This window comes from Pinus tabuliformis, chromosome 6 (genome assembly GCF_031772625.1).
Source record: "Pinus tabuliformis cultivar Carrire ecotype Pingquan chromosome 6, CPIR1, whole genome shotgun sequence".
Classification (NCBI taxonomy): Eukaryota; Viridiplantae; Streptophyta; class Pinopsida; order Pinales; family Pinaceae; genus Pinus; species Pinus tabuliformis.
In genome coordinates this window covers 2,102,157,599-2,102,182,354 of record NC_142292.1, presented here as the reverse complement: position 1 = coordinate 2,102,182,354, position 24,756 = coordinate 2,102,157,599, and the positions used below count along the sequence as shown (strand labels likewise).

The 24,756-nt window shown below is 39.8% G+C and overlaps 1 protein-coding gene across 1 annotated transcript in view; it reads right to left on the bottom strand.

The window, feature by feature from the left end:
• Positions 1 to 22,876, bottom strand: part of LOC149267646 (dolichyl-diphosphooligosaccharide--protein glycosyltransferase subunit DAD1-like) — a 96,065-nt gene extending 73,189 nt beyond the window's left edge. The window contains exons 1-2 of the mRNA XM_089399389.1: positions 22,650 to 22,876; positions 22,509 to 22,556 (exon numbers count right to left, since the gene is read on the bottom strand). Of these exons, the coding sequence (XP_089255515.1) occupies positions 22,509 to 22,556; positions 22,650 to 22,733 (132 nt within the window). The 5' untranslated portion in view covers positions 22,734 to 22,876. The remainder of the gene's footprint in view (positions 1 to 22,508; positions 22,557 to 22,649) is intronic.
• Positions 22,877 to 24,756: the final 1,880 nt, after the last annotated feature.

The following is a 24,756-nucleotide window of genomic DNA, read 5'->3' as shown; positions in this document are numbered from 1 at the left end:
GACGTGAGCCTACATCTGCATTTTGAAAATTATTACTATCAGTTTTGAGACGATATAAAAAAAAACAAAAATAATAGATAGTTTAAAAAACTTGTGGAAAATGAAATTACCTGTATCATCCCATTGTTCTCCCGGTGGAAGAACCATGTCCGGATCTCCACGAAAATCAACTCCGGCATAAGGAAAATCCTGTATAGAAAAGACCTGGTCTTCTAACCAGTGAAAGTACTCCGGAGTAAATCGGACAACCTCCGTTCCCTCGTCAGGATGACGGGCCATAACCGCAACCCATCGCATCAATTTGGGCTCTCGGGGAAGCCCAGCCTCAACAGTGAGTTGTTGTGGGATCAACATCGGAACCCTCTCTAAGCCAAAACTCACAACTAAAGCCCCATAACCAAAGGTCTTTAGCTCTCCGTTTTTGGCTCTAGTTAGTTGGCCTTTTACATTGGCCAACACAGCATCACACCAGTTGAAAATGGTACCTCGATAGCAATCAATTGCCATCCGCATCTGGGATCTAGTGGCAATGTGTAAAGCGACAGCCCCGCAAAGTCTGGTAACTGTAAAGACAATCACCTTAAGTTCAGGACGGGATATAGTTTTGATCTCTATCCCCTTCTCCTGAGACTGAGTGTTACACCACTCTAGTCGGAGACTAGCGATAGACTGGCCACCTGGCCTAGTCCCGAACAGAGTCAAGTGTTCGCCTCTCTTGGGCAAACCAGTGAGAAAGTAGATATCTGCCGGCTCCATCTCAAGCTGGTGCCCTCCAATATAAAAACACTGGTCCTGAACGTTCCATCTTTCTACCAGCCACTCTAGAAAGCTCACTTGGGCCCTCATGCCAGGTATGGCCCAGTATTTATAAAGGCCGCATGCCTTCAAAGCATCAATTGACGGTTGATGATTAATGGCGGCCAAATCAACGTCTTTGTGCTCTCTCTCACGCCAATCGAGCATGGTGAACAATCTACATGCCAAAAAACATCCATTAGATTCCATGAAATCAAAAAAATTTGGTCCATTTTGGAGAATTTGGGGTTTAAAAACTCGTTGTGCGGGGTACGCACCCCGCCTTTAGGAACAGAGCGTGGGTACGCAGGGTCCCTGAAGGCAAGGTGCGTACCCCCGACATTTTTCCAACTGAGAAAATGTCGGGGTACGCGGGTCCCTAGTGTGGTGCCTGCGTACCCCGAGAGGCGGTCTTTGAAACCCCAAAACCTCCAAAAAATGAAATCTGGGGCCTAAAAAAGAATTCTAAACGGATGAAATTGAAGAGGAGGATGTTGAAAATTACCTGGAAGAGACGGCGTTCGGTTTCGACGGTCGGATTCTCCGCAATGTCCACGGGAAGTTTCTTGCCAAAAGCCCTTTTTCTCTCCTCAAATAGTAAAATGGTAAAAATGAATTGGTAAAAGCCCTTTTTATAGGTTTTTTGGGTAAATAAATGGTAAATTTGTTTATTTTTCACCATGAAAAGGTATTTTTCAAAGTATTTTTATCTATCTTCAACAGGTATGAGTAATGTGTTGATATTTGTGCAGGATAAAGGATTTTCAGATAAAATTGTCATTTTTTACAAACAAAAACATCAAAGTCATCTTTAAGCCCTTTTCTGACTCCTAAAACATGAAAAGATTGCCGAGCGTTTCTTTTACACTCGTTAAAACGGAATTAAAAAGACGGTCCTCTTACAGCCCTTTTCTGACCGTAAAAACATGAAAAGATTGCCGGATTTTTGTCGTTTCAAATTCGATATTGGAAATAAAACGACATGTCTTTGATCGCTTTTTACTTTTCAGATCAGAGACACTAATCATGAAAGTACTCCTTGGTCGTAAAAGATCAAGCGGTTCTCTCAAGTATTATTTTATACTTTTTCGGGCTTGGGAGACACAAATCTACGAAAAAGGTCAACCGTGGAGTCTTCTTAAGTTTTTCAGACTCCATAAAATTGAAAAACGCTGAGTTTCTCCTATACTGGACTCGTTAAAATTTCACAGTAAAGGACCTGTTCGATTACAAACAGGAACGGACCACTCCTTCTTAGGGTTCGAATCTAAACTAAGTTGGACTCATCCGAAGGATGAGCTTATAATCAAGCAAATGTTATCCTCCTCAAGCTTGTAAAAAATAAAGAGGTACTTGCCAGAAATGGTGGGGGAAAAGAGAGAAAAAATGAGCCTATTTGTTATCCTTTGTCTCGAAAAAAACTTATCACCACTCTTGAACACGACACTTTTCATTCACCTGGGTTGGGAAATCCTTTGCCTAACAGTTGATCAAACCACATTGAAAGTCTTCAGCCGGTTTCTGGGTATTAACTTTGGGTGAATTATCACCAAGCCATCTGTTGTGTCGTTATGTGTTCAAGAGGTCACTGCAAATAAACCATTCATCTGCAAAATACCTGTCATCCATCTTGACCATCCCTGAGTCAGTCCTTACAGCTACATTTCTTCAACTTGATCTATGATTTCGTGTTGTGGGCTTGCCTGCAACGGATCGCTTTCTATTGACATCAGCACATTATCTAGAAAGATGATCTAGGAATCATCAGTACCTTGAAATCTGCATGCCTCAATGGCAGGTTTCTCGCCTTTGACGACAGGTAACATCAATGACCTTAGATCAAGGGATTCTGTGACATTTTCGACATCAACACATTCATTCACATCTCATGGATTGTACTGGGTACTTTGAGAACCATTGACATCACTGGTGGTCTCTCTCACACTTGTTAACAGTTTACATCATTGACTGGTAATCAAGTGGTTTCTACCATGTTCAACATCAACTCATTTATTCGCATGGATAGAATCGTACTATTTCGGGAAGCAGAAATAAAGACCCTGGATCTAGTTTCCGCCATCCAAGCTGCGAGGAGTTTTGTATTCATTATATAGTAGACTAATTATAAACAGATGGCTGCGTCCATACTGTGTCTACATGTGTATATGATTATGATGTACTGCGAAATCATTCCTATATCAGAGCAGTAGTTAGTTTGTTAGTTAAGTTTTTGATCTGAGTATGGGAATGCCTACCTCAGCGATGATATGATCTCATATATGTATTTTGTGTTGAATATTTGCAGGTTCCAACTGGGCTCTCCACAAGATAATCCTCGAAATGATAAAGTGTTTCACCCTTCCTAGATGATATGAAACCCTAATCTACTACAGACCTCGCACTTTAGGGGGCAATCTGTTACACTAAAATTTGTCACCATGACTATTTGCAATCAGTATGGCTCCATCAATAACCATACTGTCCTCCTTGGCAAGTCTTATACCTCTGCTCCTCATGTCAAACTCCAAAAAAGAGAAAAAACCTTTAAAAATCAATATAACTCTGGTTTCGCACTTTCTCTTACTCTTACCTGCGTGTACGCACCTCAAGTTCATAATACCTGCGTACTTGTACGCTCTGTCTGTAAAGGGGTGGGTGCGTACCCCTGTAAAAGTCAAAAGGCGCAAGTTTTACTTCAAAAAACTTACTTGTGGTCGATTCTAGAGCATTCTAGAAGATGGTTTGACGTGGATTGAGCGCCTCCAGATGGTTCATGCATCCCAATGAAAGAGGAACTTATCCCATGAAGAGGGGAGCTATCCCTTTGAAAGAGGGGCTTATCCCATTGATGGTGGACCTATTTAACTTCCTCCAAAGCATTATAAATACAGGCATTGGGCCAGAGGGAGGGGAGGTTAAAAACTGAACATTGCCAAGGGTAGATGCTGCTGAAATTAGGACTCCCTTATAGAGCTTGAGAGGAGAGATCCCATTCCTTTCTTAGCCTCATTTGGAAGTGGGTGAGCTGATCAAAGTAGAGGAGAACTCTTGCTGGACCCTGGGAAGGACCTGCACAACACCAAGGCACTGGTTGTAAGGTTTCTTTTGTTTCCAATTAATACAATTAAGTTCATTTTTCTCAACAAGTTGTTATATATAATTTGTTTCATAAACTCCTTGGTCTTTATGATGAATATGTTTTATTATTTGAGTTATTCAGGTGCTATGTAATCGTTTGCTTGTTAGTGAATGCAGGCTTCAAGGAGAAGGAGCTCATCTGGATCGAAGAGGCTTGGCTGCTACAAACAGCGTTGGACTAAAGGTAAGCCTTAAACACCTGGTTGCTTTTATTTTTATGCATATTTAGGGAAAGATAGTGCTTGATTGTTTTGTTTGTCACTAGAAAAGCCTTGTTTTCTAGGGAGGTCAGTTTTGTCCGCAAAATTGACTCTTTCCGCCTGACAATGGAGCTTGTCTTCAACCGGGAAATAGGATGAGGAACCCATTGAGCCTTTTGTCCTTGTCCAACTGTCTTTGGTGATTACTCTTTCACTCTTGCTTGGGCTTTGTCTTCACCTCAGCTCTGATTCCATGCGAATTTTAGGCAACAATGGTATGTTCTATGCTTTAGAGCAATTTTACTTCAATTTCTTTTTTAGCCCAATATCAATATTCAGATTAGCAATCACATCAACATGGCAGTAAAATGTAGATAGAACATAAACATAAATAGCAGAAGACAAGCCAAGACAAGTGGACACAAAATGTGGCACCAGCCAGGGACAAATTTCGGTCTCTTGAAATTTCGGCTTCCTGAAATTTCGGCTTCCTGAAATTTCGCTCTCCTGAAATTTCGGCCTCCTGAAATTTCGGAAGTGTTGAGAGAGAGGCCCAGAAATCTGTACCCAATCAATGAAGAGATAGAGAGAGAAAGAAAAGTGTGAAGATGAGTGTGTCCAAATGAGCCTAAGGCATCATGTATTTATAACAAATGTTGAGGATGAATAGACGTGACTGTTGGGCTTCTGAGCCTATATGAGTTTGTTGGCCGACCTTAACAATTTGTCCATAATCAAAATAAATTCATAACTTCATTTGTACATGTCGGAATCGGATGATCTTTAGATCAATCCTACACCTCTCGGAGAGGGGAATCCAAGAAAAATATTAGTTGTCATAAATAAGATGACCAATGTGGAGTTTGGCCCTAGCTGCCAATTTTAACAATATATCTAAGCAAAAATAACCCAAAGCTTTTCTAGCAGGAACTTCAACCAAGGAAGAAGCAAATCGAAAATAATATTACAGCCAGTCAATGATTTGAATATGCAATACAACTCTATGAGAAAGAATTGAAGGATAGGCTATTCGATCTTCATGCAAGAAGATAGAGACAGGTAGGAAGGGGAGCGATGATGGGAAGGCGGAGGTTTCAAACGCGGGTCTGCATGGAACCTAGACCCGACTGATCAAGCTAGGGTTACCATAGGGCGCGTAGACCGGAGGAAGGGAGTAAGTTTGAACAGGGGTGCTGAGCAACCAGTGAAGGAGGAACGGGCATCTGGAGGTAAGCTTTTTTTTGTTTTGGGCGACAGCTGGAAAAAAGAGTAAAATACTCATTGACCTCAGCGCTGGTGGTAAACCTGTTTTTGTTTTCTACCCTGTTATCCGTGTTTGTAACCATGGTAAAATCCACCGAGCTCGTGGATCTGGACCCGGTCATGGAAGATATATTGTCAGTTTGGGGCAAAGACCCGTCAGTTAAAAACATAGAAAGGTACTTTGGAGACATCAGTTCTTGCAGATCTGGAGCACTTTCGCCAGAAACGCTCAGAATACAACAATCCTTCATACAACTGACCCAAGGTTATGAAGAGAATGAGTTTACTCACCCAGATTTCCTCGACGCACAGCTTTCAACAACCCCAGGAGAAGGAACCCTGCATGCAAGCTTCCGTCCCACGAGCCATGGCAGCAAAGGAAGTTTGCCCATTGAAGAGCCAGTCCTTTCCGGGGGCTTGGAAGATATTGTAAACTTCATTTCAAGTGCAGAGCGGCCGGGTGAGAAAAAGGCCGGAAGGGCATCCGCCATAACTAGGGCATCCATCGGGAAGGATCAGGGCGTCTCAAAAGGCGATGGAGGCAGGCCGGGCAAAGAGATAGCAGCTTCCCCAGATCCACAAGCGGAAACTCAAGCAGAGGGTCCGGGTTTTCAGGTAAACCATACCCCAACTGATTTTTCTTTTCGGGAGACTGAGGAATTCCCTTTTCCTCGCAGACCTGAGTTAGGGTTTACTCCTTCAAACCCGGATTCAGAAAGAGTCGATGTAAACAGAGAGGAGCGGGAGGAGGATATTGGAGGGAGGAAAAGAGGTGAGAAGAGGAAGAAAAAAAGACCCATCGGCGACCAGGAGCTGGAAGGGAATTTGGTCTTGGGGATGGAGGTGAGCATAGAAGAATCCCTGGAGGTGGCCGACTGCACAGTGGTGGGCAAGGCGAGAGGGAAGAAATTTTCTTCTAGTTTCTTGCAAGAATGGGGAGAAAAGAACTGGATGGTAGGAGAAGAGAGGGCCTTTGTAGCCTCTACCCTGGCAAAAGGTTGGTTCTTGTTCAGATTCGAAAGCAAAGAAGCGGCAGATTCGGTAATTGCAAGGAATTGGGTGATTGGGAACATTCCAATCCTTTTGAAGAAATGGACACCGATGTTTGATGCAGGCCGTGAGAAAACAGATGTGTATCCTGTATGGGTCAGGGCTCCTGGCTTGCCCCATTTCTTATGGACGGAAGCAGTGTTTAAGGCTATCGGGGATAGACTGGGAACCTTTTTGGAAGCTGACATGACCTTTAAACAAACTCGAAACCAAGCCATGGCTCGCATTCTTGTCAGTTTGAATCCTGGTAAAGGTCTAGCAAAAAAGATAAATCTGCAATACAAGGATATGGTTTTCGAGCAGATACTGGACTACGAATACCTGCCCTTCAGGTGTCATAGGTGTCACGAGTACGGGCATCTCGCGAAGGAATGCCCTCTTGGAAGGAGAAGGCGGAGATTTCAAAAGGCGCCGGTTCAGTGGGAGAATGTATATAGTCCTATTCATCATTTCCAAGGTCAGAATCCCACATCTAAACCGAATAATGCCGACAAGGAGACATTGGCCCAGAATCTCCCATCTGATCTGAATGTTGCTGATATGGAGACAGAGATTCAAATGGAAGTGCAGTCGCCGGTCTATGCCCATAAGGAAAACCGGGTCACCTCAGCGGACAAGGAACCAGCCCTGGAGGAAATCTCAACAAAGGAACATCAACCTGGAAGGCCGTCTCAACCATCCGAAGGAATAATGGGTATGTGCTCTGATTCATCCATTCCTCCAGTTATTAATGCTGAATCCATGGATGTCTGTATGGAGCATTCCCCTTTGAACAAATTTGTTTTTTCATTAAAAGAGAATAGTATTTTAATTCATGAAGAAATTAATGTGAACCCCGGCATAGAGGATATCTCGGCCGCCCTTCCCTCCCTAGATCTGAACAGTGAAGGTGTTTCTCATGATCCTGGGCCCTCGGCTCTCCTCCCTTCATGCCCTTACAATCTTCGTTCCATCAATCATAAGGCTATCTCCTGCGTCTCAGTAGGAGGAATAGGGCCTCTCCCCTCCCAAAGCCAATCTAGGAAGAAAAGAGGTAGGAAATCCAATCTCACTTCGGCTCAGATTAAAGCAAAGTTTGAGGTAGCAGATGGAAAACAGCAGTCTATCCCAGGGGCACTTAGAGCAGCGCATCCCCCAGAAGAGGTTATCAAATGATCATATCATCATGGAACTGTAGGGGTTTAGCCAGTAAACCCAAAAAACTGGTTTTGCGGGAGATGTTTCTAAACTCTAAAACTGACATCCTCTTTCTCCAAGAAACTCTTGGAAGTGGAGTCGAGGTGGAATCAGCCTTAAATGCTTTGATGCCTGGGTGGAAATTTATTGTAATAGATTCAGAAGGTCACTCTGGTGGGTTGGCAATTGGCTATAAGGAAGGGAGGATAAAGGTCAGCAATCTGTGGGGGATGAAACAGGCAATGGGAATGGAAGTTCAATCCACAGGAATTGCCTTCCCCCTTTCCATTTGTAATGTGTACAGCCCCTGCCACGACAGGGTATCTTTCTGGAATAAGCTGATGGCAAATTCTTTCTTGAAGGACAAAAATTTGGTGCTAGGAGGGGATTTAAATTTCTCGATTGGTAGAGCAGAGGCATGGGGTCCTTCAGCCAGGGAAGACCCCTTGTCAGACTCTTTCCTAAATCTGTTCTCTGACAATAACCTCCTAGACATAAACTTACTCAAACTAAAGCCTACCTGGAGGAACAGGAGAACTGGGGAGGCTAGAGTGGCAAAAAGGCTAGACCGTTTTTTTATTCATGAGGAGCTGGCAGTCAAGATCCCTATGTTCAGGCAATGGATTGAAGAAGGAGGGCTCTCAGATCACTTCCCTATCTATTTAGAATTCACCTCCCCCCCTCCTAAGCCCCCTGCTCCTTTCAAATTTAACTCTACATGGCTACAAGAGGAGTCCTTTTCAAATCTTTTCAAACAAACATGGAAGCACCCGGAAGTCAATGCTCCAGAGGATAGAGGCTACTTATTTATGGAAAACCTTAAAAGATTAAAGAAAGCCACCATAAGCTGGGCAAAGGCTAGAAAGGAGGCACAGAATGCGGAATTCTCAAAGATAAGTGAGGATCTTAAAAAGCTGGAAAGCATTGAGGAGGATGGTTATCTGTCGCAGGCCTCAAAGGAAAAAATCCTCCATCTTGAGAAACTCAAGTCAAAAATTCTACTAGACAAAGAAGAAGAATGGCGATTAAAGAGTAGGGCAATCTGGATCAAAGCCGGAGATGAAAATACCAGATTTTTCCACAATTATGCCAAAGGGAGGAAATCGGCAAATACAATATGGGCTCTAAAAAATGAAGAAGGAAGGGAAGTGCAGACTTTTCAATCTCTGTCAAATTTAGGTCAGAATCACTTCCAAAAGCTCTTCGCAGATCCGGGAGAGACTACTATTGCGGAGGTAATAAGGACAGCTCAATGTTTCCCGAGATTTTTGGAAGAGGACGAAGCGGAGGACCTAAACTCTGAGGTTACAAAGGAGGAAGTGGAAGCTACAATAAAATCCATGGCAAAAGAGAAAAGCCCTGGACCAGATGGATGGTCCATAGAGCTTTTTCTTCACTTTTTTGAACTAATAGGAGCAGAAATCACAGAAGTAGTGGAGGAGGCCAGGAAAAAAGGGGAAGTCTATAGTCCTTTTAATGCTACGTTTATAGCCCTTATTCCAAAGAAGGATGTCCCGGAAAGCTTTGAAGACTTCAGACCAATATCGCTATGCAATAGTATTTACAAAATCATAGCAAAAGTGATAGCAAACAGAATCAAACCAATTCTGTCTCGACATATATCTATGGAACAATTTGGGTTTTTATCGGGAAGACAAATTCATGAAGCAATAGGAGTCGCTCAGGAGGTCATGCATAGTGTGAGGCAAAAGAATAAGAAGGGTGCTGTTATCAAAATCGATTTGTCCAAGGCATATGACAGGATAAATTGGTTATATCTCAGGATGCTTCTAACTCACCTTGGGTTTAAACCGGCTTTCATCAGTTGGATAATGGGATGTATTTCGAACGTAAGCTATGCAATTCTCATCAATGGAGCGGCCACCCCTTTTTTCAAAGGTCAAAGGGGTCTGAGGCAGGGGTGCCCTCTGTCTCCTCTGCTCTTTCTTCTAGTTGCGGAGGGTCTCAGCCAGCTGATTCACAAAGCCAGAAGAGAGGGGAAGGTAAAAGGTATTGAGGTAGCCACAAATTTATTTATATCTCACCTCCTTTTTGTTGATGATATTTTAATCTTCACAAATTCTGAGCTCTCTGAAATGAAAGAACTAAAATGTATCTTAGATCTGTTTCTGAAAGCCACTGGCATGCAGATAAATCAAAGGAAATCCCAGCTGATTATGACAGGTTTAGCAGTTCAGGAGAGGGTAAGGCTACAATCAGTTTTACCTTTCCAGCCCAGTACCTTGGAAATTCCTTTCAAGTACCTTGGTTTCTGGCTAAAACCAAATGCTTATAAGAAGGAGGACTGGCACTGGCTGATTGCAAAAATTGAATCCAGGATCTCCCATTGGAGTTTTAAATGGCTCTCAAGAGCGGGCAGATTGACTCTAATAAAATCAGTGCTTTTGGCCATTCCAGTCTACTGGGCTGCCCTTACGTGGGTCCCCAAGGGCATCATGGAAAAGATCAGAAGGCTATGCAGCAGATTTCTTTGGGATGGTGCCAAGGAAAACCCAGTACTTCCATGGGTGGGCTGGGACAAGGTGGCAAGGTCCAAAGACTGGGGTGGTTGGGGGATTAAAAATCTTCCAGACTTCAGTCTTTCTCTGGCAGCAAAATCGGGATGGAGGCTGATAAAGATGGAAAATTTATGGACCAAAGTGATCAAAAGGAAATATATAGACCCGGTCCCTCTGGAGGAATGGATAAGGAACCCAGTTAAGAACAAACAGAATGCATCAGTGATATGGAAGGCAACTGTGGATGCGTTCAAGGTAATTGAACAAGGCTTGGCATGGAAGATTGGAAACGGTAGAAATCTGAAGATTGGGAAAGATCCATGGATCGGCTGCAATGAAAATTATGCCCTTTCACCTGAACTAATCAGGCACTTAGAAGACAAAAATATCTTAACTCTTGATCAGGTGGAAAAGGTGGGTCATTCGAGCATCTGGAGTCAGGCTTGGAAAGATGGAGGAGATCTTCAGCTGGATCAGAGGTGGTGGAACGAATGGTCTTCTTTCACCCAAGAACTTGTTCGCTCAAATGTAAGAATTACAGACAACCCGGATAGCCTGATCTGGGCCCATGGAGAAACTGGCGATTACTCCCCCAAAGATGGTTATAAGTTCATACAATCCAGGAAAGGGTGGGAAAATCCCGAGTGGTGGACAAAACAAATCTGGAAGTTCAAATGCCCTGCTAAGGCTCGACTCTTTCTCTGGTGTCTCCTTAAAAGGAAGGTTCCCACATGGGACATCCTCCAGGCTAGATTCATGTATGGCCCTGGGAGGTGCTCCCTTTGTAAAGAGGAAGAGGATTCAATAAATCATCTGTTCCTTCGTTGCTCGGAGACTGCTAAAATCTGGAGGGAGGCTGAGAAGCTGCTGAATAAAAAATTTCAGTGGGGAAATGGAAATCTGGACGAGGCTTGGTCAAATTGGTGGCAGCAGTACCCGGAGGGGAATCTGAGGAATCTTCCGCCCATCATTTGCTGGGGTGTCTGGCTTGCTAGAAACAGAGCTATTTTTCAAGACAAAGGAACCCAGCGTTCTGTCACAGCCATCAAAGCGGTCTCCATTTACTCTTCCATCCCCGAACCTGAAGAAAAAAGACCACAAAATACAATCAAGACAGTTCAAATCAAAGATGGCATCCCTTGGGCGTTTTTTGACGGAGCATCCCAAAATAACATAGCTGGCGCAGGAATTGTCATTCACCTAAATGCTCAACACTCCCTTAAAGCTTCAGTGGGATTGGGCTCAGGATCAAATAATTTTGCCGAATTATCAGCTCTGAGACTGCTCCTTTGTTGGCTTATTCATAGAAACACCTTCACTATTCAGATCTTTGGAGACTCCCTCAATGTGGTAAATTGGGTCAACGGAAAAAGTACATGCAAAAATCAAATTTTGAAACCCATGCTGGAAGAACTTCTGGTCCTAAAGTCATCTTTTAACTCTTTCTCCATATGCCATATCTACAGGGACAGCAACGATGCCGCGGACAAGCTTTCTAAGGAAGGTCTGCAGCAAGCTTTGGGAGGGTGGAAAATAGTTGAAGACTGTCAAGGACAGTCCATTTCATCAGATGTGCCGCCATATATATAACTCTTCAGTTACTGTTTTTGTGTTTCTGTTTTTAACTCATATATACCTGTTTAGACTTTCTCTCTCAGTCATCTCTTTCTCTAAAACTCTGATACATATTATTATATATTTTTTTGTGGGTTGTTTTCCTCTCTGTTGAGGAGACCCAAAGGCCTGTTTAGTATGCTGTTTATTGCTTATGATCTGCCTCTCTCAGTCGAGGCATGGTTTTTGGACATGGCTGTTTGGCTTCAGCTGTTTTCTTCAGTTAAAACTTGCTCAGTTTTCTGCGTTCAAATGGGCAGAAAGGAGTTTATAGTTTTTTGATTGCTTGGTTTGGCAAGCAGCTCTATCAGAAATGCTCGGCATATGCAATGTAACTTTTTATTCTCTTAATAAAAAGTTCGCTTTTTCTTCGGGAAAATTAAAAAACTCTATGAGAAAGAATCAGAGGTGGAGCCTCCCCCCAGGATCAACACAATTACAAAGCTCTTCACGTTACAAGAGGTGGAGATTGGAATTAAGAAGTTGAAAACAGGAAAGGCAAACGACTTGGTTGAACTTCAAGCCGAGTATCTAAAATGGGGAATGAACACTATTGCACTGCATATCATGGAAATATTCAACAACATCATTCGACAAGGATTTTAAGGGACTAGACAACTAGCCTAGCAGTACCCCTTTTTAAATGTGGAGACATTAATAATCCTTCCAACTATAGAACCATTATGATCAATCCTTTGTTTGCAAAGCTTTTCAGCAGCATGGTAGAAAATAGAATCAGTAATCGGGCAGAAGTAAATGAAAAGAGGGCAAAAGGACAAGCGGGTTTTAGGCCAAAGCATTCTACAGTGGAGCATGGTATCACGTTGAGATACATTGTTGAAAAAGTTTGGCACGACAAAGAAGAAGTATTATGCTGCTATGTTGACTTCAAAAAGGCATTTGACATAGTCCCTAGAGATAAGTGGTGGCGTTGAATGGAAGAACTTGAGATTCCTTTGCATTATAGAGTCATTTTCCATAGATTTTATGAAGAGGTGAAAGTCAAAATTAGAACCTCAACAGGTATTTCAGAAATCTTTAGAAGTGACATTGGAGTCAAGCAAGGTTTCCCTCTATCCCCTACTCTTTTTGGTTTATATATTGATAAACTAGAAGAGTGGCTAAATCTGCAAGGTGGAGATGGTGTTTGGTTGGGGGAGTTTGTGATAAAGCTTCTTTTATATGCTGATGATTTTGTATTGATTTCTAAATCGGCCCATGGATTGCAAATGCACCTATATGCCCTTGAGCATTTTTGTAGAGTAATGGGGACGCAAGTCAATACTAACAAGACCAAAATAATGATTTTCTCTAATAAAAGGAAGCAGAGCTAGCATACGATCTTCTTTGAAGGCAACATTTTTGAAGAAGTAAATGAGTACAAGTACCTCAAGATTGATTTCAAAAACAAACTTAATTGGGAGGACTGCAGAAAGAAGAGAATTTTAGGATGGTGGAAAGCATTATATGCTCTTCAAAACAAATGTAGAGAGGCAGAGTTATGGGATTGGAAAACAATTAAAGTGCTTTTTGGACTCCTAGTTTGTCCAGTGATGCTTTATGGGTGTGAATTGTGGGCTAGTAGCACCCCCGTCTCAAAATGGAAATAAATTGAGAAAATCCAAAAACGTTGATCATGAGCAAGTTCAAAATAAAAAAGTTCGATACCTTATGAGATAATGTTAAGTAAAACATGAGCAACTCCCATCGAAGCAATTGCTAAGGTGCGTCTCATAAGATATCTAAAAAGAATTGAGTAAATGGGAGCAAGTATATGGCCTAATGTTATCTTCAATGAAGCCATGTGTGAAATAAAGAAAACATGGATGAAACAAAACTACACATGCATGCAAAAATGGAATATCTACCTCAATGCTTGTCCCACAAATAGCAAGGAGCTAAAGAATTTTGTTATGGAGAAGTTTTGTAAACGGGTATGGGGAAAAGAGTTGGGTAGAAAGAAGAAGTACTACATTGAGGAATTCAACCCTACGTGTGATCTACAACAAAAAGAGTTCATTGGAGTTAGCATTCCGTGGAGGGCAAAGGTTCTTATTGCTCAATTAAGAACCAACTCACATCAACTTCGGTGTGAAACAGGATGGTGGAAAAGGCCTAAAGAAGCTTGGGAAGAATGAGTGTGTACATTTTGCACGTCTAGGGCAATGGAATCAGAAAAACATTTCATTTTGGACTATGATGCGTTCAAAGACATCAAAGAAAGTTATGGGAATATGTTAGCATCAGTTTCTTGGCATTGTCTTTTTCATGAGGGGATTGTTGGAAGGTTGGGCCAGCTCATCATCAATTTGAATAAGAAAAGGATTGAATTGCAAAAGGCGAAAAGCAAGGAACCAATGGTCCCATAGACTATTTTTAGTCTCGTGGATGTTAAAATATCATTTCATTTCATTTTATACTTGAGGTGGTAAAATGAAAACTCATTTTCCCGATTTTTTTGAAAAGGAGGATAATGTGAGGCTCCTAGAAGAAGGGTCAAGGGTGACCTTTATCTCCTTTGTTATTCCTTATTGTAGAAGCAAGCTTGAGCAAGACACTTATAGAGGCCAAAGGACAAGAACCCTAAAGGATAAAAAGTTAGGATCCTTATATTTGACTCACATTCTCTTTGTTAATGATATTCTTTTATTCTATTATGTGTCTAGAAGAGATGTTCTGAAGCTAAAAGAGATTTTAGCTTTATATTGTATCGTAATAGGGATGAAAGCGAATTTGAAAAGATCATCAATTTATTCTTTGATGAAAATGAGGATGATGTTACATATTTTATTCAGCTATTTCCTTTTCAACGAATAGAGTTTAAGGATTGTTTGAAGTCATTGGGTTTTTACCTCAAACCTAATGACTATGGGGTAAATGATTGGGGTTAACTTATAGCAAAGGTAGGAAGGAGGTTATATGTGTGGTGTGATAGGTGTTGTCTAGAGGTGGTAAGCCTATCTTCACCAAATCAATGCTAGAAGTCGTTCCAATCTATTACATGTCTTTAGCATTACTCTTAAGAGGGTGCTTGAAAGGGTAGGAAGTATAAGTTTCAGATTCTTGTCATCGAGGCAAAGAGTGAAAGAAGGAATTCCCTTGGTTAAATGGCAGGTAGTTGTCGTGCCAAAAGAGTTGGGTGGGTGGGGCCTTGAGAATATCCATTTGTTTGGGAAAGCATTAGTTGCCAAATATGTTTGGAGGCTAATATCTTGTAAATGTCTTTGGTACCAAGTAGTTACTTAGAAACATACAGACCCTGATACCATTGAAGAATGGATAGGAAAGCCTTCACAAAATTATCATAATGTGTATATTATTTGGAAGGTTATAGTGTTAGTCTTCCCTCTAATAGGAAAGTGACATTTTTGAAGGTTGGGAAAAGGGATAGAGTTCATGTTGGTGTAGATACTTGGGTTGGCAATGAGGAAGGATTCAAGGTATTTGAAACCCTAGTTAGTGTTCTTCATGAAAATTATTTTTTTTTCTTAATTTGAGCAACCTCCCCTAAACTCCCTACAATTTAGAAGAAAAAATAGAAGATAATTGGATTTTTGGGTCTAAGGAGTAGAGATGAGGAGGTTTGGGAGAATTACATTGCTTAACTTGGGTCAATGTTAGAAAATCGGAAAGGCAGAAGGATTTCCTTATGTTGATAATTACTCGTGAAATCTTAGTGTTCTTATTAACTTCTTTATGTTCATTCTTTAACTTGGTTCATCAAGCAATTACCAAAACCAAAACACAAAGATCAAGGACAACAAATGTAGGCACTCAGTCAGGGCTAAAACCTCTGGATAGGGGAAAACCCAGTCGAGAACTCTTTTTCAGTAATTCAAAATGAGATGGACCAAGACCCTAGACCAACAGACCTCCCTCCTCCACCAAGTTAACCTTCCAACATGATTTAGTAGTCCCTTCTTATCCAGCAACTTCAGCCCAACAACAATCCAGAAATTCAACTTCCCAACTACAGAATTTCGACCCCCAGCAGCAAAATTTCGACCTCCCAACTACTGTAGAATTTCGGCCCTCCAACAATATTCCAGAACTTTGCACATGTGGGATGAAAGAGAGAAATTTTGGCTTTTACTGCAAGATAATATTCCCCTTCTTCTTTGCTAGATTTTTCCTTCTTCTCCCTTGAAATTCACACTTTTCTTAGCCCAAAAACTTCAAATCAAACTTGTTGTAAGTGAGTGACAAATGAGGTCGAGTTGTTGCCTTTATATAGTGATTTTGCTACCCAGTTTAGGCCGACTTGTCTAGTTTGAGGCCGACTTGGTGGAGGAGGCTTAATTGACCTATTTTACAACAAAATAAATTTCTTCTTTGACAAATAAATCCCAAGAAGGGTTCTTCTTTACATTATGACATGGGCAAGAACACTTGACATAAACCCTAGATTCTAGAAGCCTACAATGGAGGCTTTGACCTATAAATAGTTGACCCAAGCATGAAAACCATGCTTTAATAAGTCAATTTCTTTAAATAATAAAATTTATTTCTCTTTCTTTTGACAAATAAATTACATCATGACTCAAATACAATTATGAAGACCGACACTAGATACATTCTTCAACACTCCCTCTTAACTAGGGAGGTATTCATACTTACAAATATATAGAGGTACATGGAGATCTCCAAAATGAACTACGAAGAGTTCTAGCACACTCAGTGATCTAGACTAGATACCTGATCAGGGTAATCTATCCGAGTGGCACTAAGATGGACTCAAGCTTTTAGCCAGTCTAGGTACCATTAAGCTTACTTGCTAACCATCAACCCAGAGATCTAGGTGTGTATCCAAAGTCAGAGCTCCATGACCAACGCCACCCTCCCTCTTCAAGATCTAGACATCAACATATAGGTCGACTAGATGCCCTCCCAAGAATCCACCATTAGATGCTTTAACTCTCCCTATCAAACTAGATATATCCATTTGTCCAAACATGCTTCCGGAGTGTTCAACCTTTTTATGGAGAGATTTACCTGTACAAACACAAACCCTAATCAGCAATAAACTTTCAAATATACATACAAGTAAACACAAACATTCGGGGTCCTCATTCATTCGAATGTTGCTTTTATCATCAAGTTATACATATGCAATTTGTTGAAAGCTTTCTTCTCCTTTCAAAAATATTGCAGATCTATTCATTCTCCGATTTCTTCTACAAGGTATCCATCATAATATGCCCTCCCTCTCAATTGGGTATATGTGCTCTTTTCTTCTAACCATGCTCCCTCTCAACAATTTCTTCTTTTATAACATCAGAGAAGCTTCAACCTTTCATGACTTTATCAAGGTCATCTTGATCATCATCATTCTTATAGCTTCCTTTCATCATGCTCATAAACATCTTCAATATCTTAAGATCATATACCTACAAAACTTTAATAGCAAGTACAACAAAGTACAAATATACGAAAGCATGAAGTTAACTAAATCATATTACTATAATGGTAGCATTCAAACATTCAAACTTTAGACACCAAATACCTAAGCTTAGTTAGGTTTATAATTAATAAGAGACATACTAAACTTCAATTTCTATCTAGGATTTTTGTCACAAACCCCTAGACTTTATCATCGAGACACAAGGCTTTAGATATCGACAACTTAATTAAATAACAATTCAATCATAGCATTATACATCTAGGGCTTCAATATTACTCTCAAAATTGTATGACAAACTCTACTAGGGTTTGTTGCAAACCCTAGATTTTATCATCAAAGCAAATTCATAATTGAAAACAATATCATTATCTCCTAGAATATCAATCTCTATGAGGGTTTTGTTACAAACCCTAGATTTTAAAAATCAAAGAGAATTAACAATTAAGTTAGCATACTCAAATATATCTAGGATTTCATACTAGCATCTCATAACAACATCTACTAAGTGAACCCAATATAAGATAAGATAATTTTATTAATGTCCAACAAATGACCATAAGTGGTCAACGGGACTATCGGTTACAATGATTACATCATGCCAAGCCGGTGGACCAAACGGTCCCCTTTAAACATTTCTTTTAAAAAGCAGAAAATACATCTATAATCTAAGTAAATGTAAATGTAGAAGCTAGAAGCTCTCAACCTCGAAACAAAGCACTGCGATGAAGCAGAGAAGGAGAAGAAGAGGCAGGGGTCTCCTGTCCAGTTCCTACTCCTAACATCCGAGGTCGAGAGAAGAAAACTGAGAGAAGCATGTCAAAGTTAGATATGCATCAATTTTGACCAAAGTAGGGTTTTGATTAGACAGATGAATATACACCTAAGGTTTCATTCCTAGGAACTTACTATAGACATTATAAGGGCTTTGCTCATAAACCCTAATTTACCAAACCTTAAATAACTAGGGTTCTATTATAACAATAGCAAAACCTAAACATCAGAAGAATAGAAATTATAGATTTCATCAACAACCTTAAGCAGACTAAGAGTTTCATAATCAATATTGACATAACCTTTTAAGGTTCCACAAGAATGATAATATAATGAGGGTAGATCCAGTCTGATGATTAACCACCCTAACAAGAATCATTGTGATTCAAAACCCTAGACATAGCGATGTTAGTAATGTAAAGTTAATTTTAAAAGAGAATGAACATACCTTTTACATGAAGAGAACTTTATAACAAAGCTTATATTCTAAGGCATACCTTGAGTTGTTCCTCAACAAACCTTGTAGGACATCAATGCTTGAAGGGCTTCTTTTGCACTAGAACTTCTTCCATGCTTCAAGTCTATCCTTTGAAGTCTTCTTCATAGCCTTTGAGCATTCAATAAGCTTTCCTAACCAGGGAAAAATATAAAGAAAAGATTATTAGTTTACAATACAAACATATTTTGATATAAGAGAGAAACCAAATATAAAAGAGGAGACAAGGAATAAGATACTTATCTTTTGGTAAAATGGTGAAGGCTCCCTCTTAATCCAATCTCGAGGGATACCTATAACTCATCAAAATAATTCAAAAATGTTCTAACAAGACATGTTAGATCTATAAACTCTAGAAATCAAAACATAAAGGAAAACAATTCAAAAATAAATAAAAGACTAAGAGGGCTATGTGAGAGAGAGAGGACTTAGTAGTATAAATCTTTGACTTCTAATTCTTCGGTCTTGTTCTTCTTAGGTGGATCTTCATCAGAGACATTCACATGTTCCCTTTCTCTCTTCTTATTTCTTGGATTCTCTGGACAATGGCTTTTGTCGTGACCCATCTTGTGACAGTTGTAACATTCAATCTTGGATAGGTCCATTTTTTTCTTGGTCCTTTGAATTTCTTGAAGGTTCCCTTCTTCTTGTGATGGGAAGAATAGGCATTCAAGGTGTTTTCTTCTTCATCCTCCTTATTGTTTACTAACGATATTATGGCTTCTTCTTGACTACATGCATTCCACATTTGTTCAAATGTTGGAGTATCCTTCCAACTGTTAAGTCCTAATGCAAAGGCACTCCAAGGTTTTGGTAGTCCTAGAAGGGCATTAATTATGAGTTCCTAATCTGGGACAACTTCATCTATTGCTTGGAGTTCATCTCTGATTCTAGATATCCTTATAAAATATGATGAGACAATATCAGCATTTGTCATCTTAACAGTTCTTAATTTATTTTTGAGGCTTGCTATTTGACCAATGCTCTTGATTGTGAATAAATTGGAGAAAGCCTCGTACATTTCTTGGGCGGAATTTATGTTGGATATGTATGAAGTTAGGTTATCCTTAACTCCATCCACTATAAGGTTCATAGCCAAGATTTTGATTTCTCTAAACTTTGTTTTTTTTGCTTCACTTGATTCATCTGTAGGTTTCTTGATTTTTCCTTGAACAAGATCCAAAACTTCATTCTTTTCGAGAATGAGATCTATTCTCTTTTTCCAAGCCCTGTAGTTGGAGGCCCCTTCTAATTTGCTCTCTCCCTTCATTGAGTTTGACATAGTTCCTGTAGATAGTAGGCTTTTCACTATATTTGATCCCCTTGAATTTTCCTTGATCTCTTTTTCCTCAATAGATCTTTAACTTGCCTTTTTCTTCCTTCCTCACCTTAGCTCTGATTGCATGTTAGAAAATCAAAAAGGGCATAAAGATTTCCTTATGTTGATAATTACTTGTGAAATCTTAGTGTTCTTATTAACTTCTTAATGTTATTTCTTTAACTTAGTTCATCAAGCAATTACCAAAACCAAAACACAAAGATCAAGGACACCAGATGTAGGCACTCAGCCAGGGCTAAAACCCATATATAGGGGAAAACCCAGTCAAGAACTCTTCCTTCAATAATTCAAAATGAGATGGACCAAGACCCTAGACCAACAAACCTTCCTCCTCCACCAAGTCAGCCTTCCAAGATGATTTAGTAGTCTCTTCTTATCCAACAGCTTCAGCCCAACAACAATCCATAAATTCGACTTCCCAGCTACAAAATTTCGACCCCCAGCAGCAGAATTTCGACCTTCCAACTACTTCAGAATTTCAGCCCTCTAGTAGTACTCCAAAACTTCGCACGTGTGGGATGCGAGAGAGAAATTTCGGTTTTTACTGCAAAATAATATTCTCCTTCTTCTTTGCTAGATTCTTCCTTCTTCTCCCTTGAAATTCACACTTTTTCTTAGCCCAGAAACTGCAAATCAAACTTGTTGTGAGTGACAAATGAGGTAGAGTTGTTGCCTTTATATAGTGATTTTGCTACCCAGTTTAGGCCGACTTGGTGGAGGAGGCATAATTGACCTATTTTACAACAAAATAAATTTCTTCTTTGACAAATAAACCCCCAGAAGGGTTCTTTACATTATGACATGGACAAGGACACTTGACATAAACCCTCGAAGCCTACAATGGAGGCTTTGACCTATAAATAATTGACCCAAGCATGAAACCCATGCTTTGATAAGTCAATTTCTTTAAATAATAAAATTTCTTTTTCTTTCTTTTGACAAATAAATTACATCACGACTCAAATACAATTATGAAGACCGACACTAGTTACATTATTCAACAGTCAAGCCATGTGAGGATCAACAATATTGAAGATAAATTGATTTGGTCCAAAATTCGTGTAAGAGGAATGCATACTCCAAAGGTGGGATACATGGCCTTGAGAAGATGATAGGGTGGTAGAGGTTCAATGGTGTTAGAAAGCCATATGGAAATCCAAATCCCTTTAACATCTCGCAGTTTTATGTGGCTTGCCCTCAAAAAACAAAGCCCTTATCTAGGATGTTTTACAACGAGGAAATAGATATGAACCTAGCAGATTCTCTCTTTGTAAAGAAAATGAGGAGACTATAAGCATCTATTAATGTCTTACGCTTATTCTATAAAGGTTTGGAAGGAATTGGAAGTTCTCCCAGGGCTAGAGAATGTTTGGGTTGGGGTTTCCACTGATGAAAACTAAAAACATGGTGTTCAAACTTCAAATCCTTCATTGAAAAGTTTCAAAGCTCTTCCTCTGGTTGTAGCTTGGGGTATTTGGCTTGCACGTAATGCAAGCATATTCGAAAACAAATATATTCCTCCCCTTCAATGTGCTGCCCAAAGAAAATCAATCCCTGACAGTTTCAAACAATCATCCAAAGAAAAGCCTTTGAGGCAGATTTCAGATGAGCGAATAGACAGAAGTGAATCTTGGGTATATTTTGATTGCGCTTGTCAAGGGGACCCTCCTGCTTGTGGGGCAGGGAAGGATTATTCGCTTGAGTGAATCTCATGTCTTAAAGTTTAAGGCTGGGTCAGGTTTTGCTGAATTGATGACTCTGAAGTTACTTCTAACTCATTCTGCTGAAAAAGGTGTCACAAAAATTCAGATATTTGGAGACCCTGAGGTGGTGATTAATTGGATGCTGGGTACTAGTAATCTGGATAACTATTTATTGAGGCCTATTTATGATGAAATTTGGCTTTACAATTCTGCTTTTCACTATATCACCTCTCAACAACTTTACAGGGAAAGGAATGGAGAAGCTGATGCACTCTCTGAAACAGCATTGTAGATGGATTCAGGATTGTGGCATGCCCCGGAGATTAAAGAGGATCAGTCCTCTGAATTTTATCACAACCCTGTTTTCTGATCTGATTTCCGGATGGCTGTGTAGATAGTCTTTATCTTGTTGTCGAGTACTTGTGATCTTTCTTTTTTTATGATGATATCGGACAGTAAATGAGTTGATGTTTTTTCGGGTCTTTAAAGCAGATGATGTATTATATGTGAAACTCGAGAGACGATAGGAGACTACTGTGGGATCCCACTGTGGATGTTTTATTGATGTAATATTTTGGGCCGTAATGTGGGTTATGCCGGGAAACCCTTGTGTCTTGTTAGATATAATATTTTTTTTTTGAGGAATCATGAAATGCTTAAACGCATCGTACATGTAATTTGCTTACAGTTATTTTCCTAGGAAAAAAATAAAAGTAGGATTTGGCTTTGAAAACCCATTGGCTGGTTAGAAAACAATCGAGAATGAGTTATGCTAGAAAATGTCCACTGGTACATCGAATAACTGATTTCACTGAAAGAATAGCTGGAACTTAGGAAAGTGTCTAAACAGCTGGGTAACTTGGAAAACACAAAACCCCATATTTGGGGCTTTTACAGAAATGTTAATACATCCATAAAATCGCTGAAATATATTTTTGCTGCAAAGATATAGACTACCTTGGGGGCTGAACAGTACCTATGCATATTCAATATAAATACGAAAGGAAAAAAATCCTATGACACAATAAAACCGGGGGACACACCTGCACAACTGCCGTGAGAACTGCGTAGACCACATACAGATCGATGATCTGCAACGCCCATTTCAGTTTTAAATCAACAATGAGTACGAGATAAGAATCTTGTCCGCCAAATAACAATAAGGTTCGAGATTTGGACGTTACCTTCAGCTTGGTAGGAGTTGCAGAATATGCAGATCGAAGGGATGCAACGAGAACTTGTGCATCCTTAGCTGTTGAGGTTCCCATTTTCGCTTGGATCTCTCAACTTTTTTCGATCACCCCGGCCTTCGGTCACAAAATAACACTGCTTGCTCAGGATTAATTAAAAATAGGCGGAATTTTAGTTTATACGGAGATGGTGTATATATTTTTTCGGCAGGTAAATATCATCATTTTCTATGAAGATGATGTATATAGAAATTTGTCGGCAAGTAAATATCATCATTTATTTTCTATGAAAATGGTGTATATAAAAAGAAATATCATCATTTATTTTCTATGAAAATGGTGTATATGAAAAGAAAGAAAGAAATTCTTTTAATGTCCACGAGGTTAAAGATGGTCTATGGGACAGATTGTCTCTTTTTCTGCTTGATGTATTAAGCTTTTTCTCTGTGAAGCTTCACAATAAATGCTCCCAGCTTCTCGACAAACCCCTCGCTAAATAGATTATCCCAAGAGCTTGTAGCCAACATACTTGCATAACTTTCCATGTTGTCTTTGAAGGCCTCACATTCTAAAATGAAATGTTTTTATGTTTCCATTTTCGAGAAGAACAAAAAATGCATACCCTTTCCTCCCACACTTCCTTTGGCCTTTTCTAGCGCCCTGTTTCACAACGAAGTTGATGAAAATTAGTCCTTAACTGAGCAATAAGAATTTTGGCTCTCCAAGAGATATTGGCCTCTATGTATGCTTTTGGTTGATAATTATGAGTGGGATTAAACACTTCAATATAATAATTTTTCTTTCTTCCTAGCTCCTTATCCCAAGTACGTTTGTGGAACTTTTCCATAACAAAAGCTTTTATCTCTTTGCTGTTTATGGGACACGCGTTCAAGCAAATACCCCATTTACTAAACCATTTGTTATTTTGTTGCATCCAAGTTTTTTTGCTCTTGCACAATCTATCATTAAAGACAACCTTAGGCCATCTACCCTCTTCCATTTGCTCAATTTTTTTTAAATACCTTATGACTCGCACCATAGCAATTGCTTCAATAGGAGCAATCCTTGTTTCACTTAACAAGATATCATAAGAAACTGCACTTTTAATCTTAAATTTGTTTGTAATCAAATGCTTCTGAATTTTCTCAATTTGTCTCCACTGCATGTTGGAGGTACTGCTAGCCCACAGTTCACAACCATAGAGAATCACCGGAATCACTAGAAGCCCAAAAAGAGTTTGAGTGGTCTTCCAGTGCCATAACTCTGCCTCTTTACACCTATTTTGAAAAGCATAAAATGCTTTCCAACACCCCAAAGTTCTTTTCTTTCTACAACCATTCCAGCTTAGATTTTTTTTGAAGTCAATTCTGAGGTATTTGTAATTCGCAACTTCTTCCAGAATGTTGTCTTCAATGTAGAACTTATGCTGGTTATGTTTTCTTTTCTTAGAGAAGACCACTACTTTCGTTTCGCTGATATTGACTTACATCCCCACACTTCTACAAAAATGCTCAAGGGATAGGAAGTGCTCTTGCAAACCAAGAGCCGATTTAGCAATCAGAATAAGGTCATCTGCATATAAAAGAAGCCTTATAACAAACTTGCAAAAATAGATACCATCACCCCCTTGCGAATTTAACCACTCCTCAAGTTTGTCCATATATAAACCAAAAAGGGTAGGACACAGTGGGCAACCTTGCTTGACCCCGATATCGCTTCTAAAACTTTCAGAAATGCCTGCTGAAGTTCTAATTTTGACTTTCACCTCTTCATACAGCCTATGCACAACTGCTCTCAAATGTTTAGGAACCCCAAGTTCCTCCATTCTCTGCCAAAGTTTATCCCTAAGAACCGAGTCAAACGCTTTTCTGAAATCAACAAAGCAACAAAAGACTTCTTCCTTTTTCTCCCAATATTTTTCACTGATGTGCCTTAAAGTTATGCAATGATCATCTGTGGAATGTTTAGGTCTAAAACCTGCTTGCCCTTTAGCACGCTTATCTCTTTCTTCTGCCCACTTGCTAATTTTGTTTTCTAACATGCTTCCAAATAGCTTTGCAAACAAAGGGTTTATCATGATGGTCCTATAATTGGAGGGATT